The sequence below is a fragment of the Lagopus leucura genome, unplaced genomic scaffold (genome assembly GCF_019238085.1).
Source record: "Lagopus leucura isolate 7727_CA_CO unplaced genomic scaffold, USGS_WTPT01 Super-Scaffold_100044, whole genome shotgun sequence".
Lineage (NCBI taxonomy): Eukaryota > Metazoa > Chordata > Aves > Galliformes > Phasianidae > Lagopus > Lagopus leucura.
Genome location: NW_024962291.1, coordinates 1,753,242 through 1,772,252, shown reverse-complemented (window position 1 = coordinate 1,772,252; position 19,011 = coordinate 1,753,242). Strand labels below are relative to the sequence as shown.

At 35.9% G+C, this 19,011-nt stretch overlaps 1 protein-coding gene across 1 annotated transcript in view; it reads left to right on the top strand.

The window, feature by feature from the left end:
* Positions 1 to 19,011, top strand: part of LOC122187190 (mucin-6) — an 81,513-nt gene that overhangs the window by 50,186 nt on the left and 12,316 nt on the right. Inside the window, exons 3-19 of the mRNA XM_042884468.1 lie at positions 3,817 to 4,057; positions 5,204 to 5,330; positions 6,135 to 6,222; positions 7,297 to 7,406; positions 8,501 to 8,708; positions 9,472 to 9,594; positions 10,183 to 10,303; positions 11,183 to 11,321; positions 11,479 to 11,583; positions 11,920 to 11,992; positions 12,365 to 12,502; positions 14,192 to 14,353; positions 15,398 to 15,492; positions 16,135 to 16,267; positions 16,763 to 17,012; positions 18,085 to 18,137; positions 18,235 to 18,344. Coding sequence (XP_042740402.1) covers positions 3,817 to 4,057; positions 5,204 to 5,330; positions 6,135 to 6,222; positions 7,297 to 7,406; positions 8,501 to 8,708; positions 9,472 to 9,594; positions 10,183 to 10,303; positions 11,183 to 11,321; positions 11,479 to 11,583; positions 11,920 to 11,992; positions 12,365 to 12,502; positions 14,192 to 14,353; positions 15,398 to 15,492; positions 16,135 to 16,267; positions 16,763 to 17,012; positions 18,085 to 18,137; positions 18,235 to 18,344 — 2,276 coding nt within the window. The remainder of the gene's footprint in view (positions 1 to 3,816; positions 4,058 to 5,203; positions 5,331 to 6,134; positions 6,223 to 7,296; positions 7,407 to 8,500; positions 8,709 to 9,471; positions 9,595 to 10,182; positions 10,304 to 11,182; positions 11,322 to 11,478; positions 11,584 to 11,919; positions 11,993 to 12,364; positions 12,503 to 14,191; positions 14,354 to 15,397; positions 15,493 to 16,134; positions 16,268 to 16,762; positions 17,013 to 18,084; positions 18,138 to 18,234; positions 18,345 to 19,011) is intronic.

Below are 19,011 nucleotides of genomic sequence, written 5' to 3'. Positions count from 1 at the left end.
CATGAGAACAGAAGAAGCAGTGTGCTGTATACCACATAATAAACACTACCTCAAGTTCAACAGTGCTGTGTGGAATTGTCTGGAGAGTCTCTTACAGTTGGTGAGCTCTGTAAGAGCTTTTATTCTCTTTGTTTCCTTAAGAAACAACAGAGTCTTGCAGAGCTGAAGTACATAAATTGTATGTAGGCCTGGCCTGGCTTCTGAGATTAAAGAAGCCTTCTGTCATAATATACCTTCATGTTTTCTCTACTGCAAAAGATCCTAAAGGTGGAATGGATAATTATATGCTTTCTAGAGGATATTTACTTCTACCATCCAAGAAATACTGGACCTGAAAAACTTCAATAAAGGAGTAACATGTTTCTGAAGCATGTGGAGGTATTTTTTTCTGACAGTTTTCTTTAGTTATTTATGTCTAAATATTGACTGTATGAAAAGCTGGCTCCATGCATGCTCTGCTTGTATACCTGCACAGGGTTTACTGTTCATAGATTGTCCGTAGAAGCCCTTTTCAGCATCTTACACTCTTCTCACTTCTTTGTAGGAAGCAAGCTGCTAGTACAGAGAACCTTTGGGTACATATGAGATCACAGTGCTGTTGTGCATGTCTAGGGGGACTCATGTCGGAAAGATAATACTGTACTCCACATTTGCTAAATGTTCCTCGGCTTTTCATCACTAGACAGACTGTGAAGAGTTGTGTGAAAGGGAGCAGGTAGCAGCTTTCATCATTCTTCTTGAGCAAGAACAGCTAAAGTGGCTGCTAGGCCTGGGGATTTCTCACTTTTCTGCTACAAATAGCATGATGCTTGTAAAGAACACATGGGATATTACTTTGCCCATAATTTCCCAGTTTTGGCTGGTCCCTCTATTGCATCTGCTCATATGATGGACTAAGAATTCAGAAACATGCAACAAAATTTATCCCATATGTTTTTAACAAGGAAGGATTTGAGGCTTAAGTACAGGAAATCCTGTATTACATAGGATTTCTGGCAGTCTTTGGTAATATTTTATCATTTGCAGAAAAATTTTCTATCACAAGCAGAAATATTTGGTTTTCCACAATAATTATCAGGACACAATTCATATATGCCCGCTGTGCTTTGGTTTGTACAGTATTTAAAAATAAATCAAAATAAAGATAATAAAAATGATTTGCCTATAGAAGAATTCAACTATATTGTCTTTTTTCCTCCTACAGCTTTTGAGGGAGATTACTGGTCCCACTTTTTTCTCCAAAAACAGAAAGAAACCTTGCAAAGAAGTAAGTATCTGACATGTTATTTAATGTTCATGTTGCAGCTCTGAGTAACAGCTCTATTCAGCATCAGTTCAATATTGCAGAAGACTTTGTACAAAACATATACTAAAAATAAATTCTTGCCTCAAGGAGAATTGGTTTTAAAGGATTAATTTTAGAAGCTGTAAATGAGGAGTTTTGCCTATTAAAGGGTGGTATTGTGTTTTGTCTGGCTGTGGTAAGTTTAACACTAACTGGAAAATGCTTTTGTCTACCATGCTGCTACGTTTTGATGCCACAGGGCAGAAGAGATATGAGCAGTTACAGTAACTTTCAACTGTTGGGATCCAAATTCAGAAATTTAGAATTTAAAAAATCGTTTTTGTGATCCATTTGGCTTTCCTTCCTGCAGATCACGGTCTAATAATATTATATAAGAGTTTAGGGAATTGATTCTTTTGAATCATTTCCAAAATCCAGGAAGGAAAGTTGATTCTATATATAGATTTTTTTGAAGATTACTTTAAAGATTACAGATTGCCCTTGTAAATAAATATGGTGTGGGAACAGAATATGGAATAGTTCTTCCTCACTCTTATATCCAAGCAAGGAAGACAGTCTGGATATAGCTCCCCTTCAGCATCCAACTGTAGCTATTGTTGCCACAAGTCCTGATAATTTCCCAGAAGTTCTCTCTCAGCTGTGAAGAAAGTTTGTCTGCATGCATCCTATTCTGTAATCAAAGTTGACTCCAGCTGCCTACTTACTGCTAATTTGTGCTAGTCCTTCTGAGTGTAAGAAATACAAAAAGACGATAAAATACTCTTACTAAAAGTGAAAAATTAGCAATACCACTCCAAATTGCTAAAAAAGGTTAGCTACCAGAAGTACTACTAGAGCAGTCAATATAATTGTTTGTTTATAATTAATACCATAATTTATAATTTACATTATAATTCATAATTAAAATGGTAACAAAAATTATATAAAGTACAAATGTTATTATGATTGGCATTTTTTTAGGCAGAAGTAGCAAACAAAGAATGGCTTATGTTATGTGTGTGCTCTTCGGCTTAAGCATGGAAAGGCTACAGGAAGAGCTTCATTAGTTTATGTTAAAGGGAAAAGTAGATAAAGGCATCCCATTAGAAGAATTCAGCAACTCATCTCTGTGTTCTGTCAGCTCTTAAAACCAGAGGAAATGTGGGGCACAGATACACAGAAATTAAACGAAAACCTCGAGACATCACTTAATTAAAAACTACTCAACAGACAAATAACTGTCATCTGATTTTAAATTTTCCTGAATTATTCATACTCCCATTTGTTACTTTTTTTAAAAATAAGATTGAAGTAACAACAAATAAACTGCATTCTGCAGGCACTCTGTATTCATAGAAATGGACACCTATTGCACTCTGACCATATTCATTCCCTGGCATCCTCTGAAAAAGCTGGGGTTTTCTGGTCATATCTGTTAAGCACAACATTGAGCCGGCTAGGTTTGGACATGAAGGATCAACGATAACAATTAGCCGATTCCTATTTTCCAGTTAGACGTTCTGGACAGCCCAGAAGTATGGAAGAGGAGTACTTTGTGTCAACAGGTAACAGCTCACTGGAAAACAGTTTTTTCTACAGAATAAAAACAGCAGTATTCTCCGAACATTACATTGCTCTTAAAGAGCAAAAATATGTTTCAGCTTTAAAATAATCAATATAAATTGCAGGTAGACATTGCTAACCTTACTTGATAGTTTCTGCTTCTAAGATACGGTCTAAAACATTGAGCTTCATAAAAGTAGATAAACAAAATCATTGAACAATGACAAGCAATGATGTAAGACTGGAAATAGATAAAAAATGATGATTTTACTTACTTCAGTTGTTTTATCAGCTTCAGAGGGACTGTTCAAATGCTCTAAGTAGGTATAGAAATGTCTGTAACATCAAATGCTGGAGTTGTATCTCTTTTCATGATTCATTTCAACCTCCTAGTATCTGTCCTTTCAGTCAAGAAGTGATTGTTAAAAATGATACGTGGTTAAAACATTCCCTATATTTGCAATGTTGGTTTGAACTTTGCTACACAAACACAGAACTAAAATAGTGGGGACTTAAAAGTGGAGTTTTGAAGGCTGTCTTTGGATACTCATGATCTGACTGTGCAGGGAATTCATGACACTTAGATAGGCACAGATAGCCCCATAAATGTTGTATCTGGGATGCTAAGGTATCTCTTCAGTAGCAAGTTGTTACTTTTACAAACAGATTGAGTAGACTGGAACAAAGTAGTTAACATTGAAATCACCCAACAAGATGCAAGGGTGTTTCTCAAAGCAAAAAGTAAGAAAAGGAGCTCTCCTGCTTACAGTAAAAAGAGTATTGCTCTTACTCCAACTGTTGTTTGACTTCCTGAGTAGAAGTAAAATTTTAAGGCTACAAAAACATCTCTAGAATGTTGTTCACATGATTAATTAATTAGAAACTTATCAGATGTCTGTGTTTGAATTGGCAATGAGAATGGATAAATGCACTGCAAGTAGGCCTAAATCCATTTTTCTCATTTATAGTTTTGAGCAAGGATTCCTGTTCTACCTGGGGCGGAGGGCATTTTTCAACTTTTGATAAATATCAGTATGACTTCACTGGGACTTGCAACTATATCTTTGCAACTGTATGTGATGAATCCAGTCCAGACTTCAACATTCAGTTCCGCCGCGGGCTGGACAAAAAAATTGCAAGGATCATTATTGAACTGGGTCCTTCTGTCATCATTGTTGAGAAAGACAGCATTTCTGTCAGGAGCGTCGGGTAAGATTCTGAGCTGAAAGGGAGAAAATATGTCAAGAAAGCAAGAGGCAGTTTCAACAAAGTAGCCTACTTTGTGTCAAAAGCGAATTAACAAAAAATTAACATGGAAGTTAACACTAACTAACTAACTAACTAACTAGACTTCTCCAACCAAAACAGTTCTCACATTGAAACTACGGTCTGCTAGGTGATACTAGTATGCTTACAATAGTTTAAATCTCCTCCACAAGTGCTGCTAAAGATTATACACTTTAGAAGGTACTGAAAATTTTCAGTTCCTGCGTTATGCTTAAAGCTTATTTGATTTGAGACTTGGTAACTCTGAGCCCTCTGTACTAAAGGTAACACATCTAGTGTATAAGAGAAACTCTGAAGTATTCAAGAAACTGAGAAACACTGGAGGGGCTTACATTATCCAAGTATTATGATTTTCAGAAAACAGCTGTTTTACTGAGGAAATGAAACCAAAGTTTCCCATCCGTTCTATCTCAGTCACTCTCCAAAAGCCAAGATTGATCTGGTGTTGGTGTTGCTGATAGCTCTGTTTCAGGTGGAAGCTTGGCCTGGTTAACCATACAAGGTCCCACCTAAACAACATTTCTGTGATTGTATACATGTTTATTGAGCACTTAGAAAAATACCTCAGTTTTTTAATGTTGTTGCTTTACAGTGTTAAAATTCAGCTGCAAGGCTAAAAACTTCCTACAGTATTCCCTTTGTGAGTTTCTTTGACTTGTCAGTCTTTGTTCTTAGCAGTTGACAGGCTATATAGTCTGTAGTTCTTCAGGAGAACCAACATTACTTCTACTTACGTAGACCATGCATTGTTTTCAAATGTATATCTTTGCCCTAATAAAACCAAATCAAGTGAAGATACAGAGTCCTACAAAAACAGTATCAGTAGTATAATACATGTAATCATATCTTGGTGATTCTTCCATGAAACAGCTGATACTGATTTCAGTATCTACTGATACAGTAGGAACGTTAATGCATCTCAAAATATTATAGTTACAAAGGAGAAAAATTCTACTTCATGTTGCTATAATACTAAGATTGCAGTGTGTTTTATGTCTAAAAAAAAGACAGCTAATACCCACATGACAGTGATATGAGAAGCTCAGTTTGTCTTCTCCCACCTTACAGTGTCATCAAGCTGCCTTATGCCAGCAATGGAATTCAAATAGCACCTTATGGGCGCAGTGTCCGCCTTGTTGCCAAGCTGATGGAGATGGAACTAGTTGTCATGTGGAACAATGAGGACTACCTCATGGTTAGTAAAACGTTCTCATGAAGCAGAAAATAAAACTCTCACTGACTTACTGGGCTGACAGTTTTTAGATATAATTGGAGGTCTTTGGATGTGCTTACTGTTTGGGTATTTATTCTATTTCCTGTTTCATCTATTAACCTTCTTGCTTTTTATACCTACATGTTTCTTTAAATTCCAGCATTGGTTGTTATCTGAAGCAACTGATGTTGAGATCTATGGATGTTTTCTTGGACTCTATGCTTTCCTGAGGCTATTTCAGCAGCATAATACAATATATTCCAGCGCATGCTATATTTTACATGCAGTCCAATTATTTCCTGCAATTTAAGATTTTCAGAATAACTTATTGATTGTAATCAGAAGCAATGTTACCAGTTCACTATCTAAAGCAATAAACAAATGAATAACCTTTCTCTGAAAGTAGATTTTCTTCTTGTAATGTTGAATTTCCTAAGAGAACAATCCTGAAATACATGCTTTGTCAACAAAGTTACAAAAGGAAACAGCAATTTTTTATTTCTATTTCTCCAGCTCCTTACAGTATTAGCCTCACTCAGTTAACTGCAAATCTCTTAGAATCTTGTTTTTTCATTGAATAAGAAGAAAAATCAGAACACTCACTACATGCTGATAAGGAAAGCAAGTTACTGATTTCAGAACTCTTCATCCAGTCAAGTCAATGATATTAATGAGAAGGAACTCCTTTAAAAGGGTTCTTGAACTGAATTTGTTTGAGAAGTAGTACTGTGCAGATCATTTTAGTTAGGGTGATTCTTTTATATGTTTCCTTTGATTTTATTTTAGGTTTTGACTGAAAAAAAATACATGGGGAAGACCTGTGGAATGTGTGGAAATTATGATGGCTATGAACTAAATGACTTTGTGAGTGAAGGTAAGATCTAATGGCAGATCACATGGAAGGAGATCTAATCAAACAAAGTCAAGGCAGAATTTAATTCTTTAATTGCTGTGACTGTTCAGTTTTAGAGTTGAGTAGAGCAGCACTATATGTTACCAACAAACCTATCTGTCATACAATTATGCTATGCATAATTATTTGCTGTGGCAATAAAGTTATAGGTTCCTCAAACAAGTGATAACATTTTAGAGTTAAGCAGTAAGAATCATGTTTTCTCACCTAACTTGCAGAACATCCAAGGTTTGTTCTTAGCAAGGTGCAGTGAGTGAGATGACTGCATTAGACAGAAGCAAGAACGAGGCTCTAATAAAAAGAACACAGTGGACAAGAATATTAAAAAGTAGTTTGTCCAGTAAATATGAAACTTTGGAAAAAAACTCATTGGTGCTCAGAATTTGGCATCAGCCCTATTTGTGATATAGGGAGTGCCCATCACTCTAACCAGGTCTATTGGAGTGGTATTCATGAGCAGTTGGAGCTCAATGCCCATGGACCTCTTAAGAACACATCCTCTGGAGTTTTTTTAATCTGATAACAATTCTGTATACCAAGGCCAATCCACTATGCAAACCAAATTGCACTAGGAATGATAGGAATGATTTGCTTCAGAAGCACACTGCTAATCTGAACTACAAGGCTAGTGTGAAAGCACTAAATTGCACCATGAACTGATTCTGAAAATTATTTCAGAATAATTTTTCCAAATGCTATATTCTATACGCAGAAAGGAGCTTTGAAAAGAGCTTTCAATATTTTTTAGACTGTGATGAGTAAAACCATGTATGTAGGGGAAAACAAGAGTGCAGGATAGGATGAGGAAGCATGAATAATTGTGGGTAACAACCCACAGATGATCAAGGTTGTAAAACTAAGTTTAACTGGACAGATTACAGGCAGAGGGCAAAATAACTAGTTGTTATCAGGAAACTAAGTTTAACAGCAACTTTTATAGTCAAGGAATAGAATCTGAATTTTACTCCATCACATCAACAATTAAATGAACCCATGTTTTTTTTTCCTGACAAATTATAACCCTTAAATTTACAGGTAAATTACTGGATACATACAAGTTTGCTGCATTACAAAAAATGGATGATCCATCAGAGATCTGTCTGTCTGAGGAGATATCAATTCCTTCCATTCCTCACAAAAAATACGTAAGAAAGATCTTGAATTTTCTGCAGTGAGATAGACAAAGTAGAAGAGAGGCTATGGTTTCACAAATCCACTTTCAAGAAAATAGTTTTTAAAGTTGTATAACATGATACAAGAAAGAAGAGTTCTTTGCAACAAAATACATTTTGAAAAAGGCTCAGGTACTTTTGAATCAGGATTTGTGTCATTCATATAAATATACCAATAGCTCACAGCCTTCTGAAAACTGATGCAGGTCATCACAGGAAATTCATGGAGCTTTAATGAACTTGGTGTGAAACAACAAACAACCTGAAATTGTAAGCTGTACAAACTTGAAGACATTCAGAAAAACTTTCAATATATTGCCAGATAATAGCATTTACAATAGAGTCAGCCGCTGTCTGTTGCTATCGCTTCCAGTCCTAGATGGAAAGAAAATCAACGTACCTGAAACATGATGCATCCATATTTACATGTTTGACCAAAGGCAGGCATTTAGTAGCATCAAAGAACAAAAGAGCTTCCATTTCTTAGAATCTGCAGATATAAGAATTAAATCATTCTTAGAATGACCTTCTTGTTTCATCAGGGAAAGTCAAATCATAATTTCCACAGTGAATAGGCGTTTCTCTGGGTCCTGTGAGAAAGATTTGTGAAGAGACTTGTAAATATTACTTGTATTCACACTGAAAAAAAATACTTTGATCTGGTGGAGAATTTCTGTTGGCTGGGAGGTTTAAGTTCTTTACGTTCTCTTTGCTATGTTATACTTCAGTAGGCAACATTAAATATCAAATGCATGCCCAAAGGGGAATGCATGTTGATATATCAACATAGTGATATTTGTCCAGGAACACGTCCCTCTCCCTAATGAATCACCATGAGATAACATATTCTCTCTCTGTGATGTTCTCAACCATTCACAGGGAGATTGATGGCACTAAAATAATGGCTACTGTTCAACTTATGAAGAAGTGGAACTCGTTCCATGCCTATTACTAAGCAAGGGAAAGAAAAAAGCCAACAAGAAAATCATAAATAGCAGAGATTTCCTTTTCTAGTTTTCAGATGAGGAAAATACTACTAGGATCATTTGTTTCCCTTTTTTATTTAGGCCGTGATCTGCTCTCAGCTGCTTAACCTGGTGTCACCAACCTGCAGTGTTCCAAAAGATGGGTTTGTCACTCGTTGTCAGCTTGACATGCAGGACTGCAGTGAGCCAGGACAAAAGAACTGTACTTGCTCTACACTGTCAGAGTATTCAAGGCAATGTGCTATGTCTCATCAAGTGGTGTTCAACTGGAGGACTGAAAACTTCTGCTGTAAGTTCAGATGTTTTATTCATATTAATTGCATTTAATCTCAGCCATGGGTAGTAAATTGATAAAAATGAAATGCTGCAATGGGAACATATTTCTTCTTATTCATGGAAAACTCAGTTAACTTGAAAAAATCTTTGAGATTGGCTACCATATAGATTTTAGCATAAAAGTAGTGAAATCCCTCTTCTAGTTTCAAGGCCTTGTATCATTTCACCCTACCTCCATCTCCATCTCTTGTGTTGTATTCTTCTGTTCTTTTCATCTTCATATGCACTGGAAATGCTCTTTTTTTTTCTATTTACTGATGAAATTTTTTCATTCTTTCCTCATACATACTGAAAGCTTTCTCTTCTAATTTCCATTACTATCCCCAAATCTTTTCATTTACACTTCTTTCTAAAGTAATTTTTCTTCTTCTCCAACGTTACCCCTCTTACATAAATTGTTAACCCATTTTATTTTTTGGTTGGTTCTCAATTGATTTTAATCCTTCAAAAGAGTCAGTTTCTACAAAGTGCCCTGTGGAATTTATAAATATTAGTGAGGCACAATATGCACTCACTGTATTAATTCTTAATAATCACAGTGAAACAATAGCAAAGTCTTCTCCAAATCATAGCAGTTTTCATGCTGAGTACTGAGGCAGGGTAAGAGACTATTTATGATAGTTTTCACAACATCTTTTCCATCCCCTGTTGTAGATGAGAGATTCTTCTATTTACACTTTAAAAACCTTAACACTTTGCACTTCTGGTTGTTGCAGCCGTGGGGAAATGTTCTGCTAATCAAATCTATGAGGAATGTGGTTCTCCGTGTATTAAAACCTGCTCCAACCCTGAGTACAGCTGTTCCAGTCACTGTACCTATGGTTGCTTTTGTCCAGAAGGTATCATCTCTGTTTTCATCATATCCTTAATGATCCATAGAAATACTTCTGATGTAGACCTAGTCAAGTGGAGTAGTATTCTTACACAATGAAACAGTGGTGCATTCCAGGGCATTGTGCTGCTAGAACTGCCATTTCTCATGTAACAAAACGCAACCAGTGTCACTATGATAAAAGACCCTTGGTTACTATTTGCTAGAAGGTAGTTGAGAAAGCATTTTCCTTACAACTCTATAGCATGTGATGGGATAATTATAAGCTGCTTTCTTATATTTCTGTACTATGATGTAAATAGATTAAGATTTAATTCATTTCCTTTGCTAAACAAGTATCTATCCTTTTAGAGCACCAGCAAAAGGTAGTATACCTCTGAAAAGTTCTGCAATATTAGAAGAATTCTGTATTACTCCTTTAGAATAGTTCAAGGCTAACATGCTTAGAAAAACTGTAATTAAAAAACCATTCTCATCCACCAGTTTTATCTTTGGCAGGAATCTTTCTTAATGACATCTGGTTTTGGAAAGAATGTAATTTATTAGTGCTAAGTGAATACTAAAATATACTTCTGATTTTTGTCTTCTGTGGCAGGAACAGTTCTTGATGACATCTCAAAGAATCGCACATGTGTTCACCTTGAGCAGTGCCCATGTACACTGAATGGGGAAACATATGCTCCTGGTGATACAATGAAAGCAGCGTGTAGAACTTGGTGAGTAGCAACAGGTTCTTTAGAGGATGGCGAGCATCTTTATCAAGTAACTTGACAATTTAGCCTAACTTTCCTGAGGGCAGCTAAAAATGTGTCATATCGTCTCTGAGGTCGCACTCTTTGAGTGCTAAAAAACAATACATTTTTAACTAAATTAACATGTGCACGTCTTATTTCTTGATTCATCTCGTGTAGAAATACAAATGTTCTATTAGATCATGCAAAGCAATAATTTTTTTTTTTTAATCTTTTCTAGTAAAATGAAGGTAAAATTAGAATAAAGCAAATATTTATAATTTCTTTCTGGCAGTCTCAGCAGACCAAATTACCAAATCAGTCCTGAAAACCATGTTTGAATTCTGTAACAGAAAATAACTACGGAAGACTATATTTTTTAAATTTTGAAAGTATTGTAGCTGTAGAATAATTGTATACTGTTAATTCGCTATCATCATTCTGATAAATAAAAAAATAACATAAACAGTACTCGGAACTGTAACAGTGAACTCACTTTTTATGGATAATATGCTCAGCAGAGATTATGACAATCCATGGAAGAGTTCAGCAACTTCAAGAGGAACAACTCCAGCTCATGCACAAACACGCAGAAGATCAAAGCATGGAAGTTGAGGCAAAAAGTGATACAAGTGATATTTTCCACCACTAATAAGTAGTTGACATTTTAGAATGAAGATGAAGAAATTTCAGAACAGTAGAAATAAAAGTAAATATTATATGTGTTACATTGTGTATAGTAACCAATTTACCAAGTTGATCAGCTGCAGGAAAACTCCCAGACAGGAGGATCAAATCATCTTTGCTGATAAATAATCACTTGGAATGAGAATAACCTTACACAGAATTTCTTGTTTTCCTCAGTAAATGTACAATGGGTCAATGGAACTGCAAAGAGTTGCCCTGCCCTGGAAGGTGCTCATTGGAAGGAGGCTCCTTTGTTACCACATTTGATTCTAGATCATACAGGTTTCATGGAGTTTGCACTTACATTCTTATGAAGGTAATTTCCTGAAATCTAGAAAGACACAAAATCAAATGGATGTATGTCTGTCTTCAGTTTCCTCTTAGAACACAAGCTGAGGTCTTCCAATGCTATGCATTTATTTCACAAATAATTTTTACTCTAACAGACATGCGTTTGCATTATTTTCCTCCAGAGTTCCAGCCTGCCACACAATGGAACCCTAATGGCTATTTATGAAAAGTCTGGTTATTCTCATTCTGAGACATCGCTTAGTGCTATAATTTACCTGTCTACAAAGGTGAGAATTCCCTCCACAGTTTCTATCCAGCTTTTCATTAATCAGGCTAGCAAAATAAATATTTTGTCTGAGCAGATAAAGCGTGGGAAACAGATACTATACTATACACAGTAAATATCTTTGTTGTCTTTTCAACTTATGAAGTTAGGAGTGCTGTGCAGAAGACTACAGCATTTTTGAAATGAAAACTGAAGACAGTATGGGAATGCAAGAAAAAGCTTGAATCAGTCTTTTCCTGTTATATAGGTCATTGAGAATATAGTTGCTTAAATTGAAGAAAATATAAATACCACCAGTACAAATGTTTACTTTGGATTCCGTGTCCTTTTCATACAGGACAAAATTGTGATTTCTCAGAATGAACTCCTTACTGATGATGATGAACTTAAGCGGCTACCTTACAAATCAGGTAAAGAAGTGAAAATATATGCACAGTCTAAATTATATATTATATATTATTATATATTATATATTATTATCTATATATATTATATATTATATTATATATCTATAATTGAATTATGTTACATAATATAATACATAATACTGTTTTATGTCATGAAATCCAACATCTTTAATCTCGCTATTGCTAGTAACAGTCAACGGGTTTTATAGGAAAATTATAATCTTTTCCAGTTCACCTGTCCCTTTGTGGAAACTTGAATGTGGAAGGAAAAGATGTGTAAACAGAGTGCTTAAACATTTGTATATACATTAAAATCACTACTTACACAGTATTCCTATGCTTGAATATCTCTGTTTTAAAATCTTCTTCTTTTAGGAGACATCACTATTTTCAAACAATCCTCGATGTTCATTCAAATGCATACAGAATTTGGTCTGGAACTCATTGTTCAAACATCACCTGTGTTCCAGGCCTATGTTAAAGTCAGTTCACAATTCCAAGGCAGAACCCTAGGTAAGAAATCTAGTCTCCATGAAAAGGAGACAATTCAGAGAGTGTAATTTTGAAAGCTTAGTACTCATCCTACAACACATAATTTTTTTTTATCTGGATTCAACAAAGGAAAACCAACAAAAATAGCTGCACTGGAAAACAGATAAGTTAAGAATTTCGTTTCTGTAATAACTTTAAAAATCATCAATGGAATTTGATAGGTGGCATTTTTGCATGTGAAATACAAAACTGTTGTTTAGAATTGGGCACACGTGAATCTTACGAAGTTCAAAGCCAAGTGCAAGGTCCTGCATCAGGGTCAAGGCAATCCCAAACATCAGTACAGACTGAATGACAAATAAATTGAGTGTAGCCCTGCAGAATAGGACTTAGGAGTACTGTTGGATGAAAAACTCAACATGAGCCAGCAGTGTGCACTTGCAGTCCAGAAAGCCAATTGTATCCTGGGCTGCATCAAAAGAGCAGTGCTAGCAGGTCACCTCCCAGAGAGGAGGTGATTCTCCCCCACTACTCCTCTCTTAGGAGACCCTGCCTGAAGTACTACATCCAGGTTTGGGATCCTCAGCAGAACAGAGATGCAGACATATTAGAGCAAGTTCAGAGGAAGGCCACTAAATTGGTGGCTAGAGCACCTTTCCTATGAAGAGAGGCTAATAGTATTGAGATTGTTTAGCCTAGAAAGAGAAGGGTGTTACTGCAGCCTTTCTGAACGTAAAGGAGACCTACAAAAATATGAGGAGAGACTCATTGCCAGCGTGTGTAGTCTTATGAAGAAGTGGAACTCGTTCCATGCCAGGGGTAATGGTTTTAAACTAAAAGAGTAGATTTAGATTAGGCATTAGAAATAATTAATTACTCTGAAGATAGTTAGGATACTGAGGCAGGTTTCTCAGAGAGACTGTGGATATCTCCTCCCTGAAAGTGTTTAAGTTTAGGTTCAATGTAACTCTGAGTAACTTTATCTAGAGAAAGATATCCCAGCCCATGGAAGGGGGATTGGAACTAGATGATCTTTGAAGACTCCTTCCAATCCAAACTACTCTATGATCTCTTTTTTGTATGCCTTTTTCAGTGTGCGTTGTGAAGGGCAGTGAAGGGCCAATTAATTATCCTGTGTGATCACTACATCTTGGAGCACATAGAGTTTTGAATACAAAGCAAATTCACTGTGCATACAGTGAGTCATTCATGAATACAAAAACTTCTCAGCTTATAAGTATCAGACAGAGGCATCTATTTTTACTGTGCAGCAACTTTAAATGCAAAGGCATATCCTGTATTTTAGTTATCTATTGGGAATTAGAGATGCTTTGGACATTAAAAATGTCTAAACGTATACTCTTGATTTACAGATTTATATGCAAAAGAAAAGACCCAGCTTCAAAATATTTCACATCTTTTATCTAATTTGTGACCACTGAAAATGCATTTTTCTCCAGAAGTAGGACATAAAAATTTGGTGTGAATGGATATCATTGAATACAAGTGGATAATCTTAACCTCAGAAGGCAGAGAGAAGCTCAGTGACTGCACACATAATTAAGATTCTCTGGCTGTTTGACCTATTCATATTCATTGACACTCCATCTGAAACTTCTAACACAATTTTCTTACTATTGTAAAAGAATGGAATATAGACCATTGTGTGTATTTTTTAATGTTCATCACTCGCATTTCTGATATTATTAGGTTTGTGTGGTAATTACAATGGAGACACTACAGATGACTTCATGACTAGTATGGATATCACTGAAGGAACAGCTTCCCTATTTGTAGATTCCTGGAGGGCAGGAAATTGCCTTCCTGCTATGGAGAGAGAGACTGACCCTTGTGCTTTGAGTCAGCTGAACAGTAAGTAGATGATCCTGTTGTAACTGATCTCTGCTGCTAGCTTCATCTGCCACTTCCATAAGTCCAAAGAGTATTGAGAGAACCACAGACTGAGATGATTGAATTGACTGAAAATCAAAAATTCAGTCACCAAGATATTTCTCATTTCTAGAGTATACATCTAGTGAAAATTTATCGGATCCCATATTAGAGGTCTGGGATTAAAGTGATGAATGAGAACTTTCATTGATTTTTCCAATGAAACTGTAATTTCTGTGGATGTCTTCGAATGTCAGCAGCGATGCAACTGAAATCCAGGTCCCTACAGCTATCAGTATTAAAAGGTGCCCAAATGAGCTATTAGAACTATGATATTGTCTTGCAAGACATATTAAGTTGTCCTTTTACTTGATCCATCATTGCCAACATCTCAGCTAGAATAGTGTGTATAATTTTGCTGTTAGAAAACAAAATTACAGTTTGACAAAAGCAGTACCAGCTATAGGGAGAGAGCTCTGAGAAGGCTGGAAAGAATATCCTGTGGTCTAGAATTTGTGACCAATTGTGAAATGGGACAAATGCACTAAAAGGGAGAATTCAACTGGAAGAAAAATGAATGGAGATTTAGTAGTCCCCAGATCTGCTAAAATGGAAATAGTAGCGCCCTCCACACCACTGTTAGAAAGGATAAAATACAATCTGAAATACATTCAGTTTTTCTATTAGATACATTTTCTAATTATGGGCGTAATACTGCTTATAATGACTTGATGGTTTAACTTTATGATCTTGAAGGTTTTCTCCAATCTAAACAATTTTATGATAATGAAGCATTCGAACAGATTTCCCGGAATGTTAAGAAATCTCTATTATTGGAGGTCTTCAGCAATAGTTAGTCAGATGTTAGTCAATGCTAACGTAAGCATTTGTGGTATTTCTTTGACAGGTTTGTAAACTAAACAAGCCTTTGAGATCTCTTCCAAGCCTCTAATTTCACAATTGGCAGAGCAAAATCTCCTCCTAATTTTCACTGCTATTTTATGTTCATGACTTTGTTTCACTTAGAAATATCTGCTGAGACTCATTGCTCCATTCTAACGAAGAAGGGTACAGTGTTTGAGAAATGCCATGCTGTGGTAAACCCTACTCCTTTCTACAAGGTAGGAAATTAAGGTAGATGGAATACAGAGGAAGCACAAAGATAGACTAGACTGAGCTCATATACAGTACGCCTTTCATTTGAATCAGCAATGCATAGAAGCTAAGAAACAAGCATGTTCTTTTTAAATAAACCTCCACTATAATGGAAGTCTACTTGGCCTTATGCTACCAATCCTATCCCTAGAATTCCATGGACCATGCTTTCAGACATATCATTTGACTTTGGGGTGGTCTTATGCAAAGCCAAGAGGTGGACTCCATGATCACCGTGGGTCCCTTCCAATTCAGATTTTTTTTTATAATTCTAAGAATGAGAAAATATTTTTGCTCATGCTGCAATTTTCCTTTTCAGAAATGTTAACTATGCAAAATATTAGCTTTCCCTGCTGCATAATTGAATTTCTTATATTTGCCAATCTCCATAAAACATTTTGAAAATTAAAAATGGAAAGCATTGAATAAACTAAATCTTTTCAGTACTAAGCATATTTTACTATCTATCAGGAAATTAATCCGATCATTTTCATCTGTTTTAGTTATGCAGAACTATGTATTTTGCTTCACTTACCTCAGTACTGTTCAGTACGTTTAGTACTTCCAAATGCCTGCTCCCAGTAACAGTGTGTTGGGTTGGGTTTCAGAGATGCGTCTACCAAGCCTGTAATTATGAAGAGACCTTTCCTTATATTTGCTCTGCTCTGGGATCATATGCACGAACATGCAGTGCAATGGGTTTAATCCTTGAGAACTGGAGAAACAGTATGGACAATTGCAGTAAGTAATTCAACCAATGCATTTCTGCTACAGATCTACTAGAAAACGCCCAGATTTGCTTCACCTGTTATAAAAACTGAACAAGAATGAGACAATATTTTATAACTACATTAGCCATTAGAAAATAACTACTTATTACTTGAGAAGACCAACTAGCAGGTATAAATGCCACATTCACATGAACTGATGGCTTTTAGAATTGTGTAAAAATATTTCTGCATAGTTTCCCCCGGTATTATTTCATTCCAAGATATACAAAGAGGCAATAAGATGTTATATAACCTTCAAAAACTTCCAAGCAGCCATATTAAGATTTGCTCTGAAATATTGTTTACTACAGCTCCACATCCTCAGGAAAAAAAAAGCAATAGCTAGCCTTGAGTATTGAAGTTATGGACAGAATATATGCAGTACATTACTGTGAGCCCAGTTATCTTTCATAGGGAAAAAGACAAGGAAATGAAGTTCAACATACACTCTCCTCTTGTTTTACAGCCATTACTTGTACTGGCAATCAAACATTCAGCTACAACACTCAGGCATGTGAAAGGACATGCTTGTCACTCTCCAACCCAACCCTGGAATGTCACCCAACTGACATCCCAATTGAAGGCTGCCATTGTCCTAAGGGGATGTATCTGAACCACAAGAATGAATGCGTTCGTAAATCCCATTGTCCCTGCTATTTAGAAGATAGGAAGTACATCTTACCTGATCAGTCAACAATGACTGGTGGCATAACCTGGTAGGTGTATCGGATTTAAAGATGAACAAATATGAAAGGAAGAAGTGTCTTCAAGTGTCTCTGCTGTGGGCTAACCACAGTAGGAAGCTGAGCATCACACAGCCTCTCACTCACTCTTCCTCAGCAGGATGAGGAAGACGGAAGGGCAAAAGCAAGAGAATTCGTGGGTCACTATAAAGACAGTTTAATAACTTTCTTTGTTTTTAATATGTAAAAATAAACTTTCTTAATAAGCAGAGTGGTGAGCACAAAGCAAAATAAGGATTCATTTACTGCTTCTCAGCAGGCAGATATTTAGCCATTTCCAGGAAAGCAGGGCTTTTTCTGATTACTTGAGAAGATAAGTGCTGTAACACCAAGTGACTACCATTTTTCTTCTTTCTCCCAGATGTGTTGCTGAGCACAATGTCATGTGGTATGGAAAGGTCTTTTGGGGTCAGATGCCCCAGCTGTGGCTCCTTCCAACTTCTTACGCATCTCCAGCTTACTTGCTGGTGGGGCGGCATGAGAAGAAAAGGCAGCTTCGAGATTATTCAACAATAGCCAAAACATTTGTTTATCAATGCTATCTTGATCAAAAATCCAAAGTATTTCACTGTGTAACTACCATGAAGAAAATTAACTGCCTCCCAACTAAAAACAGTGCAGTCTCCATTATTTTAATAGCAAAAAAATGTTAAGATCTTTTTGCCACTTCCTAAAGTACAAAAATTCTTAAATAGAAAACATCTGACTAACCTTATGCTTGGAAACTTTAAGGAAAAAATTAGAAAATAATTGGTAAAATCTTATTATTCCTAGTTGAGGGTAGTAGTAGATTTTGCTAATCTTATCTGTACAGTTGTATACAAACACCAAGATTGCCCAACCTTCACTTTTCAAAACAGTGTTTCTGTACACTACTAATACTAAGGAGAGGCAAGTTGATTCACATTCCATTTTGAAGCAACACAAATGAAGCACTTCCAGTGATGAAGAACAAGAAGTAATTTTGCTGAAAACCTAAATTTATTTCTTAGGAGAGAATTGCATCAAAATTCCTTTTTTTTTTTTTTTTTTTTTTTTCCTCCAGCTACTGTGTTAATGGGAGGCTAAGTTGCACTGGCAAACTTCAAAATCCTGCAGGTATGAGTCTGATATGGCTTACTTTGAAATACATTCTTTTCCACTATAAAATTGTTACTTCAATATCTCCCATGTTTGTTTTTTCCCTTTCTCATAGAAAGCTGCAAAGCGCCTAAGAAATATATATCATGTTCTGACAGCTTGGAAAACAAGTATGGAGCTGCATGTGCCCCTACTTGTCAAATGCTGGCTACTGGAATTGAATGTGTAAGTTTCACAGCCCTGTGATATTAATCCTCTAGGAGAGGAAGAACTTGAGAATCTTGGGAAGAATTCAGTTTCTTCTAGTGAAATGAGAGGAGATATTTCTTCTAACATGATATGATCGATCACCAGTCTTTTTTCCACAGTGTGGACAATAAAAAAGTACACACATTTAAAAAGCGAACAAAGGAATTGAATTAAGTGAATTACAAAATTAAAAATCCACTAAATATTTTAAAATATGTGATTATCACCTCTGGCTCAAGTAATCCATAAGTTGCATGTCACTAGAAACCCATAGAACATGTAGTATATGCTTTCTGTTCCATTCTTTCCAAAGTATCTGCTGTTGATGATTGTGGAGTGCAGGAGACCTAAGTTAGGTGGGTCTATCTCTGTAGAGTTTTCTTTCCCTTTTATTCTAAGGAAGCAGACTGACTGAAAGAACTGTAATATCATAGGGTACCTTGATAGTAAAGAAGCTTATATTGTGCTCTGTTTGTCTGAAAGATTGTTAGCAATGAGAGACATTTCTCAAAGTTTTCAAGTATGTTTAGTATCTCACACAGTAGGTATATCTTGTAACTTCAGTGAAAGTAATTAAATTGATTAGTATATTAGCATAAGGAAAATCATAACATTGAAATCAAATAAAAAATAGAACTGATTA